Source organism: Numenius arquata, chromosome 9 (genome assembly GCF_964106895.1).
Source record: "Numenius arquata chromosome 9, bNumArq3.hap1.1, whole genome shotgun sequence".
Taxonomy (NCBI): Eukaryota; Metazoa; Chordata; class Aves; order Charadriiformes; family Scolopacidae; genus Numenius; species Numenius arquata.
Genome location: NC_133584.1, coordinates 36,973,431 through 36,991,626, shown reverse-complemented (window position 1 = coordinate 36,991,626; position 18,196 = coordinate 36,973,431). Strand labels below are relative to the sequence as shown.

The window sequence follows — 18,196 nt, the reverse complement described above, 5'->3', positions numbered from 1 at the left end:
TGATTTGCCTTTTTCTGTCTTTGAGGTGGAGGTTGTTATCACCCTTGATCAAAGTTTGCTTCTCTGAGTTACTGATCTGAAGAATCATCATAAAACACACAAAGTTTGGTGTTAGTGTGGGACTAACTCACAGGCTGAATAAAAGTTTGGTGAACTGACCTTCACATACAACAGCAGACTGTCATTTTGTGATCTACATTTAGATTGTTTCCATATAAAACAAATCACTACATTTCCCCTGTTTCAAAAATTGCAATAAACATTTTGAAACACTCTATAAATATAATTTGTTCCTGTCTCGCAAATGTCTCTTAACTCCACCCTTTGCATTGAGAGTGATTTCCCTGGTAACTAATATATTCCAAAGTCTTTTTAAAAAAAGAGGGAAACTAAAAAGAAGAAAAGAAGAAGAAAAAAAAAAAGACGAATGATAAGATTGAACTTGTTTGACGGACACAAAATACACCACAGCCTGAGGTACTAAGAAGTTTTTATTGCCACTTGTTTCATAACACTGTCCTCCCAGACTCATCCCAATAAAAGGTTTATTTTGCCTCGTACCGCCGGGGCACAGCTTGCTCCACAGGGAGGGCAGAGCATGGTTAGGACCACCAGCTGGGCAGCCCATGGAGCTAAGGCAGTCTACCTTCATGGTGGTTAAATGAACCAGCCATGAAACGCGGCTCTGGACCTAACATCCCTCAGCTTTTCCTTGCAGAGGTGACAGCGGGGACTTTGTCAGTGCCTCCCTCTGCAGGGTGAGGACTGGTGGCCGCTGAAACCCAGCCCAGGGAGCAGCAGAGCCCAGTCACGCAGGAAAGTCATGCAGATGTGAATTATGGGAAAAGATAAAGGAATCTTTGCCAAAGGTCTCTGAGCTGGTCACGAAATTCAGGCAAGAAAATTCGTATTTGGCACCCTACTTTTTAAAACAAATGTAGAGAACTGATAGCTCTTGCTGAAATATAGCTTGTGGTAGTAGTCAGCAAAGGGGATGATGTACGGAAAAGATGCCGAAGGATTTGTTACAGTCCACAATAAAGAAATGACAAGTGCTTGAAAAAGCGGCAAGGCACCTTCATTATATATGTGTATGAAACTGGGTTCTGCCCTCCAGGGAAGGACTTAGGTGTACTAGCGAATGACAAACTGGGCATGAGCCGGCAGTGTGCAATTTCAGCCCAGAAAGTCCATTGGATCCTAGGCCGCATCAAAAGAAGCATGGCCAGCAGGTCGAGGGAGGTGATTCTGCCCCTCTACTCTGCTCTGGTGAGACCCCACCTGCAGTCCTGTGTCCAGCGTTGGGGTCCTCAGCACAGGAAAGACATGGACCTGTTGGCACGAGTCCAGAGGAGGGCCATGAACGTGATCAGAGGGCTGGAGCACCTCTGCTATGAAGACAGGCTGAGGGAGTTGGGGTTGTTCAGCCTGGAGAAGAGCAGGTTTTGGGGACGTCTTATTGCAGCCTTTCAATATATGAAGGGGGCTTATTAGAAAAATGGAGAAAGACTTTTTACCAACGCCTGTACAAGAGGCAGTGTTTTTAAAGTGAAAAAGAATAGGTTTAAATGGGACTTAGGGAAGAAATTTTTTTGTGAGTGTGGTGAAGCACTGGAACAGGTTGCCCAGGGAAGCTGTGGATGCCCCATCCCTGGAGGTGTTAAAGGCCAGGTTGGATGGGGCTTTGAGCAACCCAATCTAGTGAAGAATGTGCCTGCCCATGGCAGAGGGGTTGGACTAGATGATTTTTGAAGGTCCCCTCCAACCCAAACTGTTCTGTGATGATTCTATACAGTACATTCACGGGGCTGGTACAGTGGAGGGACTTAGATCACCATCTGAAGAAACTGGAAGAGTGCAGAGGGTCGCACATGACAGCTGTGATCCTTGAGGTCATCCATCTGCACCTTCCACAGTCCCACAGGCCTGAACAAACTGAGTATCAAGGGGATTGAAACGCTACCAAACCAGAACGGCAGCGAGTTAGTCTGTACGAAGAGCTGATGCCTTTTATTAGATCAATGAAATAGTGGGGGGAAATACGACAGGTAAAAATAAAAAAAAAGAACAAAGGTGAGTCTTCAGGTATGAAAGCCCCTCCTGAGGCTTGCAAGAGGAGCTAAAGAGGTAATTGGCACGGTAGCACTTTCACATCCACATGACAACGGGGATGGAGAATTAGGCCCGTTGCCAGAGGAGGGACGAGGAGAGAGGACGTTTAAACCTGGTCACCGTAACGGGTACAGGTTAAAAAACTTGTCGTCCTGGCAGTAGCTGAGAGCCGTATGTCGCCTTCCCTCGCCCCCCTCTCCTTGGCTTCCCCTCGGAGGTGCCGGGAGCTGTTGGTGGTGGCGTGCCCCGCTCGCCATGGGGCAAGGCCCGCCCTGAGGCACAGGGTAAGTCGGCGGAGGGAGGCAGCTGCCACTGTAGGCCGGCGGGGACCCATTCCCCAAAGGGCCAGTGTTAGGCCTGAAGGGGCCATGGTCATCCTTTGTCACGGGCAGGACGTGCTGGCTGCCAGGGTGGGTGCAGTGCCGGGGGGAAGGGGCTGCGCAGGGTGGGATGGCAGGGCTGCGGCAAAACCTCCCAGCCATGGAGGTCCTCCCCAGGGATGGGCTCCTGCTCCAGGTCAGCGCCTCTCCAGAGCCCCTGTCCTCCCCAGCTGCCCTTGGGAATGGCGGCTGCCCAGAGGAGCTGCCCAGTGTCGGCTCCTGGGAGCTTTTGCTTAAATGTCCCCTGAAATTAGCAGGCTGCAGGTAAGCATCCGGCTTGGAAAGGAGCAAAGGCAAAGCCTCCTGCGTCGGCGTTGCACCTGGCAGAGACTTGGGAAAGCAAGGCATGGTTTAGTAAAACAAGGTGTAGTCCAGCAGCATGAAAGAAATTCTTTCCTGTGAGGTTGGTGAGGCACTGGAAGAGGTTGCCCAGGGAAGCTGTGGATGCCCCATCCCTGGAGGTGTTCAAGACCAGGCTGGATGGGGCTTTGAGCAACCTGCTCTAGTGGGAGGTGTCCCTGCCCATGGCAGGGGGGTTGGAACTCGATGATCTTGAAGGTCCCTTCCAACTCTAACCATTCTATGGTTCTGTGATTCTATGAAATAAAAACCGTCCTGTTCGAGACCCTCACGAACACATTCAATTAATACAGGTAATGAAGCAGACGCCATAGCAGAGCCTCCTTATAGGGTAGTGCCAGTGGGCTCTAGGGGATAACCAAACAGGGCTCCCAGATCACAGGTCTAGGTTTGTTTCACCAGTTTTTGCCCAATGCCTGATTTACACTGAAAGAATTGTTATATCCAGCATTCTCAGCCCTGCCAGCATATACTGAAGAAGCACCTGAAAATGAAATTATGCTAATACATTTGGCACCACAGAATTAATTTTTTTCCTATGGAGTTTGGAAAAGCTAAGTATGATTTTTTAAAATTAATTGTTTTGAAGTCATCTTGTCACTAGAATAATATTATGCTTCAGCTTTTCAAGACTCTGCTTCTGTTTCTAACTGATAACTTTCCCTATCTTTACATTTTTTTACCCCACAAACAGAAATTTAATTAGGGAGGGAGCAGCACATAAAAATAATTCTCCTGGGTCTTTTGTTCTAGACACTTCACAACTTCTTTAATTGCCCTAATTATTGGATTATAATTTTGCAAACTTTAATTCCTTTCAGAACACTCATTCTGTGCTATCATTTCTGATGAGTACTTACAGGTCTCTCTTCTTTGTAATTCTACTTTTGTGTCCACTTAATTATAGTGATTTTGCTGACTGACAGAGTAGCAAAGCTCCTTGCAGCTGTTCTCCACTCAACATGAGAAGACATTCCAACAACCTGATGTAGGACCCAGCCTACCTTCAGCTAAAGACCTGCTGATGCTGTAGAGAATGTATCCTATGTACGACTTGTCACCTGGCTGGGGAGGATGCACCACCTCTAGTACATGAAAAGACGAAGTCCTTTAAAGCACTCTCTGCCTTCAAAGCCCTCCTGGAGACCCAGAGAACAAGTGAAGCACACCATGCAGAGGGGATGCACGTTCGCCTTATCCACCCTAGCAAAACCCAGGGAAGATAAGCAGACGTGGAAGGTGCCTTTGCTTTTCTGCAGCACCTCCTCCATGTCAGTGTAGGACCTCGGGATACATGTCAGTGTGGAGAAAACATGACTTCTCGCTGTCTCTCCAAGGATCCTGCAGTGCCTTCTGCACCTGAGGGTGCCCTCACAGCCCTTAAGGGTTTGCTGGTTGCCAAATCCTGCTCAGGAGCAGCCGCCCTGCAGGAGACCATCTCTCTCTCCCTGATGGGCATTAAGTTTGTGAGTAAAATGATCCAGGCCTGTTGTTACTGAAGTAACTGGATTTTCTTAAGTAATGGTTGGGGGACTGGAGGAAGAAGGAGTAAGGGTTTCTGGATTTGCCTTCTCTAATTACAAGTTTTTTTGTCAAGATACCATACACAGTATATAATAGGCATATCATATAGGTAACGTTATATATTGTGTTCTATAGTAAAATAGTATACAGTGTGTGTGTGTGTGTACACACATACACAAATCTTCCTCCTGAGTTCAGTTATTGCCAAAAGTATTTTCCAGTTTTCAAGCATTCATTTGTTACAATTTTCTCATGGGGTGGTGCAATGAATTCTATAAGTTAAATCCAATTAGAACCTTCTAACATTCTCCTTCAATGCCAATACTGATTAGACTAAATATCTAATTACTTTATTCCCACACTTCTTTGTAAATAATTTAAATTCTGGAGCAGCACTAACAAACAACTTGTAGGAATTTTTTTTAAAGGCAACTTTTGCATTTAAAAAAAGATAGAGCTGCGGCCCTAAAGCTATGTCCATGCTGTTGAACTAAATGAGGCCAAGGGCTGTCATTGGTGACATCCTGGCCTTGGGAAACCCCTGGACCTGAAGTGAAATGATGCAAGGGCTGTGTTGCAGCCCACCAAGGGCTATTTTTCACAGCATCAACTTGAGATTCTTGTTGCCGGTGGCTTGTAGCATGACAGCACCTAGGGGCACATGTGGGTTCAAAGCTGGCTGTGTACAGTGGAGGGACCCAAACCCGATGCAATCTTGTCCATAATCCTGCCAGGGAATGGTCCCTGGCACATGTTGTCCTCCCTACCTGTGCCAGGGCATTTTGTCTGGGAGCACAAGTTAGCACTGGCCAAATCCATGGCGGGGACCATGTGAATAGTGATGTGAATGAGCCTGCCCTCTGGCCCTGCTTTGTTTACCAGTATAGATGTAATCCCCTGCTGTCACCAGGCCCAGAGAGGCTCCAGACAGCGGTGGATGACAGTGCTGTGCAGAGCAGGATGCTCAGGACAGCCCTGCTCCTTCTTGACCTGATCATGGGAAGGCAGGATGAGGAGATGTAAAGCCTGCTCCCACCCAGACCCAAAGCCTGGATTGCTTCCACCATGCCCTGAACCATGGATCACTGACCCCACAATTTCATTGAGCGATAATAAGAGTTACCTCAATCTCCCGGATTCTTTTTAATCTTGGAGAAGACGGAGAAAAAGCTGTCTGTGCTTTTTGGATTGATCTTCGTGCTTCTGCTTCTAGTTTTGTTTCTGGACGTGGATGGTCATGAGCTCCTTTGGACTTTAGAAAAGATAAGTTAAAGTTAGAAAAAACCTTGTTATTAATCTTAAGGGAGCAGAATTTGTAGCACAGGCCAAAACCACACATGAGGCTTGATTTAATTCTTTGTATTTAATAAGACTTATTAACATAATAACCGTATCTCAGATGAAGTGTGATGGGGTAGAAATTCTCTGAAATCATAAAACCAGTGCCCCACATTTATGTGCAGAAGAGACTCCCCACACTAAGCCCACACTGAAGCCACAAAGTCTTCTGCAGCCTAGCTACAGTGTCCCTGCAGTCATTTCCATTCTTCTCACGTTAGAAATGTTTATCAGAAGATTAATTTCCATTAGCTTCCATGGAGAATTAATTTTATTTAACCTGCACATAAGTGAAACAGGAGACAGTTCAGTGGTTATGGTACTAAACTAGGACTACAGCTTCCAGGAATAGTGCCCATTGTTTAAACACTTGTATATACTCTTTTCCATATATAAGTTGCATACAATGCACAGGTGGCACTTTCCATAGACAATCCCTTGGGTACAACCATTTCCTGCTCTAAGATATATTCATGCTTATGCCTGATGCCTTGGAGAAGAGGTTGAGATAACATGGCATTTCTGACTTTTTGAGGATTCATTGGTTCCTATGTACCTGAGGCAAAGTGTTTCAAAATCAACAGGTTTTCATGGGATCCTAAATGAAAAATATAATATGCTGTAAAATCACAGTAGCATAGGCTAATTTAGGTTGGAAGGGACCTCTGGAGGTCTAGCTCAATCTCCTTCTCAGGCAGGACTAACTTCAGAGTTAGATCAGGTTACTTAGGACCTTGCCTACTCATTGTGAAAATTTTTCTCCTTACAGTCATTTGACCATGTCATATTCAATAACCCTTATTTGTTGGAACAGAAATGTCCTTAATCAGTCTTAAAAAATAGTCTTTAAAATTAACTTGCATAATGTAAGGTATTTTTTTAACAAACCTGAAAAAATATGAATTGGCCTTCATGCCTCCAGAAGTTGGTAACTGGGTAACCACCATGGCCTCGGCAGGAAAGGAGCCGCAGGGGTCCACTGCAGTTTGGACAGCATTTCCCTGGAGCAAAGATGGTGGGAAATATTTACTGTACACTGATTGAATGAATCCCATGTGATACAACGGTTCATTGGTGGTGGATTGCCACTTCTGGTTTGGGGCTCAGAAACTACACTGGGAAAAACTACACAAAAACCTTTAAAACGTAAGCAAAAATCAATATAAGCAAACTAATAATTGCCTTTATTCTGTTCCATTATTAAATATAACTGGCAAAAATATTTATAACATAGCTTTATTATAATTTTATTATTTATTATCATGGTCAGTTTTAGTTGTTTTTAACTTCTTGGCAGTATCTGGAATGTCACGTGTTCTTGTCTGATTTTTCTAGAGGACATCTTTGTGACCTCTATGAGTGCTTAAGTAGTACCTTTCTGTAGCCAAAATGTTCATCAGATCCAGAAATCAGTATGTGCTAGCTCTACTGAGCAATCAACAATTGTTTGAAATCGTCTCCTTAAAAGTATGTGTGCAGCTCATGTTCTCCGTTTGCATTGTCTTGCTCTGATGACATGACTACGAGGCCGATTTTCCAGTCATCACGGTTTATAAGTAACTTCTTTCCCGCAAGGCTTTCCTGAGTTACTCTTGGGCCCATGCAATAAGGAAGCCAACGCTCAGGTCAGCAGGAAGAGCACAGCAGGCAGCTGCCTGCGCTGCACAGCTCTCTCAGTAGCCTCACTCGTGGGCCTGAGAAGGCTGAGAATCAATCTCTAACCATCAGAAACAGAGATTAAAAAAAGAAAACAAAAAGAGAACAAACGAGCAAACAACTCCTCTCCTGATGGTAAGAAATGTAAAATGCATTGTTGCAAAATCAAGAGTTGCATCTGAATGTAAGGAATTGCAGTGGGAAGGTTTTATAACCCAAAAGGTGCCCTCTACTTGGATTTCTCTTATGTTGTGTTCGCTTATGAACTGCCATATAATGAACAGACATCCTCATACTCACGCTGTTGTTTTTGCCTAGCTTTATCACATATGGCTGGCCTTAGGTAGATCTTCCTCCCATCCAAGGTCGAGCAGTCGTTGCTGCAGACCACCACCCCGAGGCAGGACTTTTTTAAGATGCGAGAGTTGTGGTTATTGGTGTTTCTCATTGCCCAGCTGCTGTGATGCCTCTGAGCATTTTTATCCTCTGAGCTATAGATATGTTTTACGTAGGAATCTGGCCATTCTTGAAACCAGTCTATCTGTCTTATGTCCTGTGGAGAGACCAAAGCAAACCACATTTTAGGCTGGAGAAGAGAAGAGCTTGTGCAGGAGGCCAGCAGACCTGGTCCTCTGCTGGGTGTCCTCTAACCTGGGTGACCCCAGCATCCCGACAGGTGATGCTGGCTGCCAGGAGGGATCAGTGGGGAGAAGGCAGAAAAACCATAGCTCCCCATGGCTCCCTGTGAGCCCCGAAGCGTCAGGAAAGCCTGGCCAGGAGTTGTTCTCACTCACCCACAGGTCCAGCTCATTTGGGAAAAAAAAAAAAAACCACAGCAAAGGACCAACCACACATCACGTCAGTGGGTACAGTCAACACAGCAAAATGCAGTAAGCTGTAAAGCACCTAAATTACCTGCTGATGGTTTTGAGGGAAAAAGGTTTTGTAGGGGTTCAAAACCTTAGTAGGAATTTCCTTGAAAATGCTGATCCCAGCCACTGAGAGCCATTACAGCAGCAAGAACAGCAGCTGAGGAGACAAAAACTCCGGTGCTCCCCCAGGAAGCATCAGACCGTGTAGGGAAGGGTGTGGAGGAAGCCTCCAGGCTGAAATGCAGGTGAAGGTGACCTTGGGGTGGAGGGCAGGTAAGGGAGGCGGGCTGGGCCATGGGGGCTTTGGGTGAACAGCAGCGGCATAGCAGGGAAGAGACTGGGATCAGGTAAGAAGGCAGGGCTGGGAGGTGAAAGGCAGAGCTGGATGCTGAAGGACCGCAGCAGGAGGAATCTGGCACAAATGTGCTGAGGTGAGGGACAGGGAAATGACATTGGTGTGCAGGGTGCTGTGGGCTTTCAGCGGGGAGCATGGTTGGAATTTTTAGAAAAGAGGACTAGAAAAGGATGGAAGGGGGGAAATATCACTGTTCCGCCTCTCAGCAAACCTCTGCAAGCACAAAGCAAGCTTTTCCTAGGTGCTCATGAAAGGAGAGTTGCCTTCATGTGGAAAGCCAGCCCGCTCACCTGGAGCCCGACCTGCAGCAAGGCTGAGCACCCAGAGGTGCAAGGCAGTCCTGGGTGCTGTGCTCACTCCTCATAAAGCACTACCCAGGGCAAAAAACTAAGTCCTGGACATCTGTCATTGAGCACGCACAGCAGGAGATAATTTTTTTCTCTGCATCTCATCCATCAGCAGACTAGAAAGGCAACACATATGCAGCATGGCTATTTTTCATATATCAGCAGCTCTTCCAACAATACATTTAAGGAAAAATGCACGGAAACATCAATATTTGCTCAATATTTTCTAGCTTTTCAGTAAAACACGGTGTTCCATACCCTGAAGTGGCAAAGAGAACAAAGGCAATGAGGCGTAGGTAACTGAGAAAGCATTTAAGATCAGCCGTGAAGTGGAGATGACAGGTCAGAACTGGATACATTTCCAAGACGCAGGCACATACCTGGGGAAGTTTGATGTCATTGATATCCCAACTTGTCATTTCTCCACATTGGGAAGCAGAGTCCTCCTGCTCCATAACGACATCATCTGCACCTTTCAGCATTTTCTAATTCCTTCCCAAAGTTAGTGAGAAAGTTTCTCCTGGCTGCTTTTGAAGTTGACTGGCTGTCAGCACTCTCAGGCAGTTTACAACCAGGAAGCTCTTTCCTGAAGCTAAATGATAGAGAGGCTGCTCATTAAAGATAAAAATCAATGTTCTTCTGCCAGAAAAACTTGTTCCATTAAAAGTTTTGCAAGCCTGCAATGCAGTGGAAAATATAGCTTGGAGATTGCCTGTGATGTTACAGAGGCATCGTTAACAGCAAGCAAATCGTGCCTTTGTCATCTGTTTTCTTTTGCTTGGTCTCCCCTCATACCAAGTTTATGGTCACGTAACTCTGCTCGCAGGCTCTTTGCACATCTGATCTGACACTGGCTCAGTATTTCCAGAGCCAAACTGATTGAACAGCTTGGCAGCTGCTAAGGGCTCCTCGAGTCGCTGCTTCCCCATTAGATATTTCACACGCTGCACATTAAAAAGGCGAGCACCAAGAGGGGACTGCTACATCATTTCAGATGAAATGGTGCTCAACCATTTCAAACATTGTTGGCATCTCTGAAACTTAACCAATTGCATGAGGGAAGCGTAGAACAGGAGGCTGGGCTTGCAGCATTTCCCTATCTCAACAGCAGACCGAAATAAAAAAAACCCATCAAGGTATGTTTGCTAAAACCAACAGTTTTTGCCTGAAATCTTGTAAAGCAGGTGGTTGCCGTACTCTGAATTTCAGTACTAGCCAAGAATAACATCATATCCTCAGGGATCCCACACATGAAAAAGTTTTGGGGTTTGTTTCCTTTGTCAGGAAGAGAAAAGGCAAATTGGCAAATGAACAGGCCAGTTTTTCTTTCTGGAAATTGAGAAAGTTTCAGTGGTTCCAGGAAGGTCACTGTAATTTATGACAATTAAGGATTTGTTAAAGACTACTGACTAGTGGGAAAAGTAAAATCTACTTGATGTGATTCCTGGAGAAGAGAAGGCTCTGGGGAGACCTCACAGCAGCCTTCCAATATCTGAAGGGAGCCCTACAGGAGAGCCAGAGAGGGACTCTGTCAGGAAATGTAGTGACAGGACAAGGGGTAATGGTTTTAAATTGGAAGAGTGGAGATTTAGATTAGATATCAGGAGGAAATTCTTTCCTGTGAGGGTGGTGAGGCACTGGAACAGGTTGCCCAGGGAAGTTGTGGATGCCCCATCCCTGGAGGTGTTCAAGGCCAGGCTGGATGGGGCTTTGAGCAACCTGCTCTAGTGGAGGTGTCCCTGCCCATGGCAGAGGGGCTGGAACTCAATGATCTTTAAGGTCCCTTCCAACTCTAACCATTCTATAATTCTATGATTCTATTTAATAGACTTTATTAAACATAATTTATTTTATTGTTATTTCTGGCTCTGCATATGCACAGCCCTTGGAAAGTGCCTTAAACTTCATGTCCTTAGTTTACCCATTTATAAAATACCTGTGACCTTAATTTCTCATGTTATAGTATCAACTTTAAAGCAATAGTTTGCAGACATTGGCAGAGCACTTGAGATATTTGGCTGTACAGTGCTCTGGCAGCACAGTCAGAGCTCCACTTGGTGGCTCAGGCTGTGTCGGTGGGGGACAAAGAAGTCTATGGCAGAGCATTCCCCATGGGAAAAGACCCTACAGAGGGTTACCTGGTAGTCAGCAACAGTGCACTCGGGAATTTGAGCTGAGGCTGGTTCTTGGAGGGCAACTAACCCGTCACAGGGTCAAATAGGATGTTAAACCAGAGGAGAAGGGACTGTCAGTGCTCAGAAATACAAACAGCTGTAAGAAAGGTCAGGCCTTCATATATTTTTGTACTGTGTTACAGTGAAGATGGAGATAGTGAAGTCAGGACAAAGAAAATATGAGCTGCACTGGAAAACTGAGTTGAATATGCTAAACAAATGACCCTTGACTGCTGTGTGTTCAAAACATGAAATTATTTGTTACGTTATTAAAAATGATAGTCCCATTGTTTTTAAAATTTATCTTTTCAAAATAAGATGGCCTAGGAATTGATTTTTAATTTCATTCTTATTAGAGAAAACAGAATATTTCTTCTTTTATGTTATATTGATAGACATAAAACAATAATTAAATGACCTTAAAGGTTAAAGACAAATAATTTCATAATAATACGCACAAAACATGAAGTTACAGAGAATCATACATATTTAGCTAGTTGTAGACAAAGGCTGAAATAGCACCCAAAACTTTGAGCAATAACTACAGGATGATGTGGCATATTAAATTTCTGATTGTTATTTGTGTAGCTTTAATTATTAGTAAAGTGTAGCAGCTTTATAAATTGTAAGGTCTGAAATATTCTCTTTTTCCTCTCCTCTCCTCTCCTCTCCTCTCCTCTCCTCTCCTCTCCTCTCCTCTCCTCTCCTCTCCTCTCCTCTCCTCTCCTCTCCTCTCCTCTCCTCTCCTCTCCTCTCCTCTCCTCTCCTCCCTTCCCTTCCCTTCCCTTCCCTTCCCTTCCCTTCCCTTCCCTTCCCTTCCCTTCCCTTCCCTTCCCTTCCCTTCCCTTCCCTTCCCTTCCCTTCCCTTCCCTTCCCTTCCCTTCCCTTCCCTTCCCTTCCCTTCCCTTCCCTTCCCTTCCCTTCCCTTCCCTTCCCTTCCCTTCCCTTCCCTTCCCTTCCCTTCCCTTCCCTTCCCCTCCCCTGAACAAACTGTTCTGCTCCTCTGAGATAAGAAGTCAAAATTTAGATGTCAATGCTAAATTATTTTGATTTGGAAAAATACATGTAAGAAAGAAGGGAATCATTATATTAAGAAGGAATGATGTAAGTAGCACCTCTAGCACTGGAATGGGGTGCAATTCATTGTGCTCGGAAAATGGTGAAAACAATCTAGTTCTCCTGCCCTTTAGTTTAGTTTTGTTTTCTTATTTCTTGTAAATGCTCATGGATACAGAAGATAAACAGTAGATTGTAGCAAGGTTCTGGTTTTGGTCCAACGTTTAATGTATCTGTTGATGATCTGAGAAAAAAAAAATGCACAGATTGCAAAAATATATCTGAATTAATCCTTTAGAAGAACTTACTTATATTTCACCCTGACAAAATAATTCATGCTTAGAAGTACTTATCTCTCTTAGAGAACTGCTCTCAATTAACTCACGGAAGTGACTGAGGGATCCATTGGCAGTTCCACAAACACGAGGTGTCAGACAAAAAGCCACCAGGCTGTTGGAATACAGAAAGACTGCAGTGAAGAGCCACATGATAAACTATGGCACCACTAATTCACAGACCATCACTGATTTTTCACTTATGATATGTGCAAAAAGACCAGTCCTTCCCAGAAAGAAGAAGGGCTTGGGGCACAGGAAATCCATAAAAGCTGGGATTGTTCACTCTAGAAAGGAGACATATAAGCAAGGGCACTATTAAAATGACCTAAAATGACCTAGCGGTGAAGAGGGGGTGCTCATTATTTAACCACCCAGGGGCACAGAGTGAAAACAGCTGGCAAATTCAAGAGCAAGGCAAAGAAATGCATTTTTCATTCACTATGTAATTAGTATCAGTTTGTCTAATGAGAGCTATTTCCTCTGCCTACAAGCCTTGCCCCACTAATTTCTTTAGACTCTTGTGCTACAGCATTACTATTAGTATTGCTGTAGTACGTCATGAAGGTTGAACACTAGGCAAGATTCAAAAAGAGATCAAAACCATAGGAAAGAAATAATATTTGAAGATCTGCTATTTAATGCTTACATCTGTGTAACATCTGAAATGTTATAATACATTTAGAAAGATATTAAGCCTTATATTTTATGACTTAAGGAAATTTTTAACTAGCAAGGCTTAGGAAGGTTTCTTCTATTTTCCTTAGAAGTACTTGGTGTTGACCACTTAGGAAAAGGATTATGAATTTTTAAAAGAGATTATGTATATTACTAATTTACATGAGCCTACAGGTTAAATTAATTCCATACAATCTGCAAGATCTTATCTGGAATGACTGCCTTACAGATCATAACCACAGACAGATGTCTTGTCTCATCTATGACAAGAGAACAAGGACTGGAAAAAGCCCTGGAGCCCTAAAAAGCTTCTTGCATTCAGGCTCCCGCTCTGGAGAGGGCTGTGCAACCCTGCAGGGCAGCGCCTGGGGAAAGCAGAGGTTTGGCCACCGCTGTCTTTGGCTGCCGGGCTCTGCTGAAGGACGGAAGCTGGTGGCAGGAACGAGTGGATGTCGGCTATGACAGAGCGGTCACCAGATCAGGCTCCTTTCTTGTATTGTTTTACCACCACACGAAGAGGGTGCTTGTGTCAGTGCTCCCATCAGTCTTCCTTTCTCTCTCTTTGGTGTCATCTTGCAGCGATGACAAACTTCAGCTGATCTCGGGTGATCTCGGGTGACCCTTTACACGGGCTGAGATACCTGTCCTGCCAGCAGCGTGTGTTGCTCTATCTTCCACGGCTGCCTTTGGGCCTTCAAGGCTCATGATTTTCCCTGAGGCCAAAAGGTTCTCCCTGCTGATGGGAGCTCTCCTGCCTCTCCTTCCACTGCAGGCATCGGTCTTTGCAAGCCTCTCGTCTTTCTTCAGTCCCCCTTCTATTACTGCAGAGTTTCATGAACTGCACCGCAGGAACCAAGGAACACGCGTGTTTGGATGACAGCTGTGTTATACCGAGGTGCTACTGATACTCCTTGTGAGATATTTCTCTGGATTGGCCTCACATGGTTTTGTTTCTTTTTTCTTTTTTTTTTCCGAATACATTCTGTAGACTTAAAAATAACAATTTTATCTTCCAGTTCGGCCTCGCTATTTGATCGACTGTGGCATCAGGATGAAGTAATGTGATCAAACTCCCAGACGTGGAGCACAAACTCACTACAAATAGACATGTCATTTGTAATGAGAAGACAGTTTTGGCCTCTGCAAAAGTGCACTGGGGATGACGCTCATTTTCTGGAGACAAGCTTTTGTTCCCAGATGGCCCTGATGTTTCCTCAAGTTGACTGTCTCTGTATTCAACATCGTTTGAGATGCTTATGCTGTCTTCACCAGTCAGTATCCAACAGGGACAGCTTCTCCCCTGTGGTCTGGCTCTTTGAAAGAAAGATGGACGTATTTTGAGAGGGAAGTATTTTTAAATCCTTGGTTGGTTTTGCTTGTCATTTGTTTCTCTGTAATTCTTTTCTTGAAACTGGTCTTGTTAATGCCCTTGACATCAGAACCAGCTGATGATCTCATATTTTTGTTCAGTTACCATATTTCTGAATTCTGGACTGCTCTGGATAAGAAGTCAGCTGTAGGTAGTGTAGTTTTGGTTTTGCTCCTCCAGTCACATTCATTGAACACTTTTTAATTTATTTTTTTTATTGAAAAGTTTAATTTCCTACCCCTCTCCAGACGTTTTTTTTCTAGAAGAGCTGTCTGAAATGACATATTCTGCAGGGTTCTCTAGTGGTCACATCATATAAGACAAACACGTCTGCACTAGAGATCAGAAACCAGACAGATTAGCACAGAATTCACCTCAGCGCTCAAACACTGATGAATGTCATGGGCTCTTTTTTTTGTGTCAGGCTGCAAATATGTAGTTTGCATCACTTTTGCCCTCATGGGGTTAGGTCACTGCTGGGTACAGAGTCTCAGGACGGCTTTGTCACACTGCTTGGGAGGTGCTAGGTATTGTCTGCCGGTACTGCACAGAAGAGAGATGCACACACAGACCACTGTACTTACTAAGCGGACTAAAATCCAGCTGGTGGGGTTCTAATGTCTTGAACTGCTCTAACTCAACACCTTGCAAACATCTCAGTTTTTCCTCTGTGTCAGTTGAATGATACCTCAGTCAGTTGCAATTTTCTCGGTTTTCATTTTCTGTTTACCTCCCTGGCTCTTTCCAGCCAGGATGCGGTTGTAGGCGTGATTTGCCACATGAACTTGATGTTCACACACTGGTATCACACACAGTAAGTATCTCTGCCAGGCCTCTCAGTCCCTCTTCTTGAGGAAACTGATATTTGTCCACTTGTGGGTTAGCTCCCAAGCGGCACTCTCAGCCGATAGCCTGGTAGTTGTATGACATTATTGAGCAGGATAGTATGAATAAATTATTAAGACCTTTTTTTTTGTCCCCATGCCAGTGTTTTAGCATTGAATGCTAGGAATGTATCTTTCTCTGCCACACAAAGAACATAGCTCTGATTGAAAGGTTTGGGGCCTGAACTCTTTTTCATCATCTCTTAGGGGTGTTTGAGTGTATGCAAATATATGTTTTATTTCTCGGTAGCTCTTTATTAAAGCTGTGATCTCTAGTGCTTTGGCAGTGAAGTCTAGCTTTTTATTCACTTTATTGATCTCTAATTTTTTCTCTTAACATATCAGACAGTTTGCAAAGCATGCGATGTTCTAGACATCCTATTTACTTCCTGGGGTAAAATTCATGGCAGCTAGTCCACAAATGCAAACCCATCCCATAACAGCATTAATATTGGGATGCTGTGGTGGACTTAGGTGTGGATAAAATTTTGGTTTAACTTGTGCATCTTGCTGACTGTATAAACTACCTTTCCTCTTTTTTTTTCCGCTCAGATCACAAATTCACTTGCTTTAGTTGAAATCACTGGCTTCTATGGATTACTTAAAATTGTAGTTGGAATGCTTTTTGTGGGTCTTATGCTTAAAAATTGCAATATCTTAGTGGCAGTATTATAATGTAATCTAAAAAATGGCTTTAGTTTATGGCCATTCTGCTTTCTTATCTGCTAGTCTTCATAGCCTGGTGCATTCACTCATGTCGTCTCTTGATCTGGCATTCAGTTTCTCATCTTGTCTTTGCACCTGGTGCAAATACATTTAATTTTGTTGTTCTGCCTGGCATGAACATCACATGCATGCAAAATCTCATCTCATGGATTGACACTTGCTATTGAATGTGGTGCTTTCCTCTTCCTTGCAATTCTGTAATCTTTCCTTTTGTGATTTAAAGAATGTTTAATTGCTAAACTAGTTGTCTTTCATGTCCATCTGCTTCAGAACAGGAATTTGGTATGTCACTATGATTATAGTTTTTCTTGTTCCCTCTCTGTTGTTGCAATATGCATTCTAATTCTCGTGTTGTAGGAACTGATTCATTTCTGGTATCTCTGACAGCATATTCTGCTTTTCTCCAGGGTAAGGTGGAGTATCATATCTACTGAATCCATCCTCAGCTGCAGGTAATTCCAAAATAAATTCCTATCGGTTAATCGTGCCCTAACTTCAGAACAGCCACTCTTTCTGTTATGATCAGCTGCTGTGGTGATCCTATGGGATCTGTTTAGTATGCTGGGACTGTTTAGTATGAGGAAGAGGAGGCTGAGGGGAGACCTCATCACTCTCTACAACTACTTGAAAGGACACTGTAGAGAGGTTGGTGCTGGTCTCTTCACACAGGTAATTAATGACAGAACGAGAGGGAATGGCTTCAAGCTCCAACAGGGTAGGTTTAGACTGAACATTAGGAAAGAATTTTTCACAGAAAGAGTGGTCGGGCATTGGAACAGGCTGCCCAGGGAGGTGGTTGAGTCACCATCCCTGGATGTGTTTAAGAGCCGTTTAGATGTGGTTTTGGGGGATATGGTATAGGGGAGAACTTTGTAGTGTAGGGTAGATGGTTGGACTCGATGATCCCAAGGGTTTCTTCCAACCTAGACGATTCTATGATTCTATATGCACACTGCATTCCCCTTTCTATAGACTACATTGTCTCACAGACTCAAGCGTTTAGGTATAATTCAAGTAGAATTATAAAGCTTTAAATAGTTTGGTCTGTGATACATTCAAGAATGAGAGGAACTTTTCCATAACCTGGGCAACTGAAAAGAGCACCTTGTGGGAGAAGCCAGGTTTCATTCTGATTGCTTGCTTTGCAACCGGGCATAGGTTGCTTTACTCCTGAGAAAGCATAGCTACTCTTCCAATTGGGTTGGGCTCAGAATCCAATGGATCAGTGGAAATTATAACAGTGACACAAGACCAGGTATTTGATTCCAGGACCTACCTCTGTTGCTTTTAGGAGAGAGGAATCCCAGCTATAAGCCTAGGCTCGGCTGTCTGCTCTAGCCTCCTGAGATCATTTCTGTTACCCCTTGGAATCCCTCAGCTCTCTCCATGCCGTTGGTCTCATCTGATCCAATCCAACAAAAGCTGCTCCAATATCCTCTATTCATATATTTTCTCTTTGGCCTTTATAGCAGTCCTCAGCATCTATTTCTGTCGGTACCCAGCAAAACTTGATGAAGGCCAGCTGCAATTCTGCCTTACGGGAACTGGAGACAAGCCAAACCCAAACATGTATGTCTATCCACGTGGGCAGTCCCTGCCTGTACTGATGAAGTGGTAATTATTGCCTCTTTCTTTGCCAAAATTATGACCAACATGCTCTTTTCTCATCTGGATTCATATTAGGACACCTGTAACTCCAAGAAAATAACCCAATGTTGCAAGACAACACCTTGTTCTCTAAAAATCCAGTGGACTCTACCGCAGCTCAAGTCTTCACATGGTAACAGATGAATTTCCTGGAAGTGATGACAACAGCATTGCTCCCCATGTCAAGTCCCTTGCCCCGCTTTCTCTCTCCACTCCCACTCACCTGTCCCCCAGCTAACCGGAGAGGGCACAATACAGTATCTACAATACCTGCAGCTTTTCCAAATGGTTTTTCCTTATAGAAAACCAGGCAGCAAAACTAGTAGCCCAGGATGCCTGGTTTGTTCTTTAGCTCTGAGGCTGACCTGCCCTATTTTGCCTTG

General features: G+C 44.2%; 1 protein-coding gene across 1 annotated transcript; it reads right to left on the bottom strand.

Moving 5' to 3' along the window:
- Nucleotides 1–2,218: 2,218 nt before the first annotated feature.
- GCM1 (glial cells missing transcription factor 1) lies at nt 2,219–9,426 on the bottom strand. The gene is made up of 6 exons (XM_074153906.1): nt 9,325–9,426; nt 7,671–7,923; nt 6,603–6,715; nt 5,500–5,628; nt 2,504–2,822; nt 2,219–2,346 (listed from the first exon to the last, which is right to left on the bottom strand). Exons 1-6 carry the CDS (start codon nt 9,424–9,426, stop codon nt 2,219–2,221), a joined length of 1,044 nt encoding a protein of 347 aa, XP_074010007.1.
- Nucleotides 9,427–18,196: the final 8,770 nt, after the last annotated feature.

Excerpts from the sequence above, each read along its gene's own strand:
- GCM1 (XM_074153906.1), bottom strand. The coding sequence starts at position 9,426 with ATGCTGAAAGGTGCAGATGATGTCGTTATGGAGCAGGAGGACTCTGCT. Across the intron at positions 7,924-9,324 it reads ATGACATCAAACTTCCCCAG|GACATAAGACAGATAGACTG; the intron begins GTATGTGCCTGC and ends GTCTCTCCACAG. Across the intron at positions 5,629-6,602 it reads GCCAATTCATATTTTTTCAG|TCCAAAGGAGCTCATGACCA; the intron begins GTTTGTTAAAAA and ends TCTTTTCTAAAG.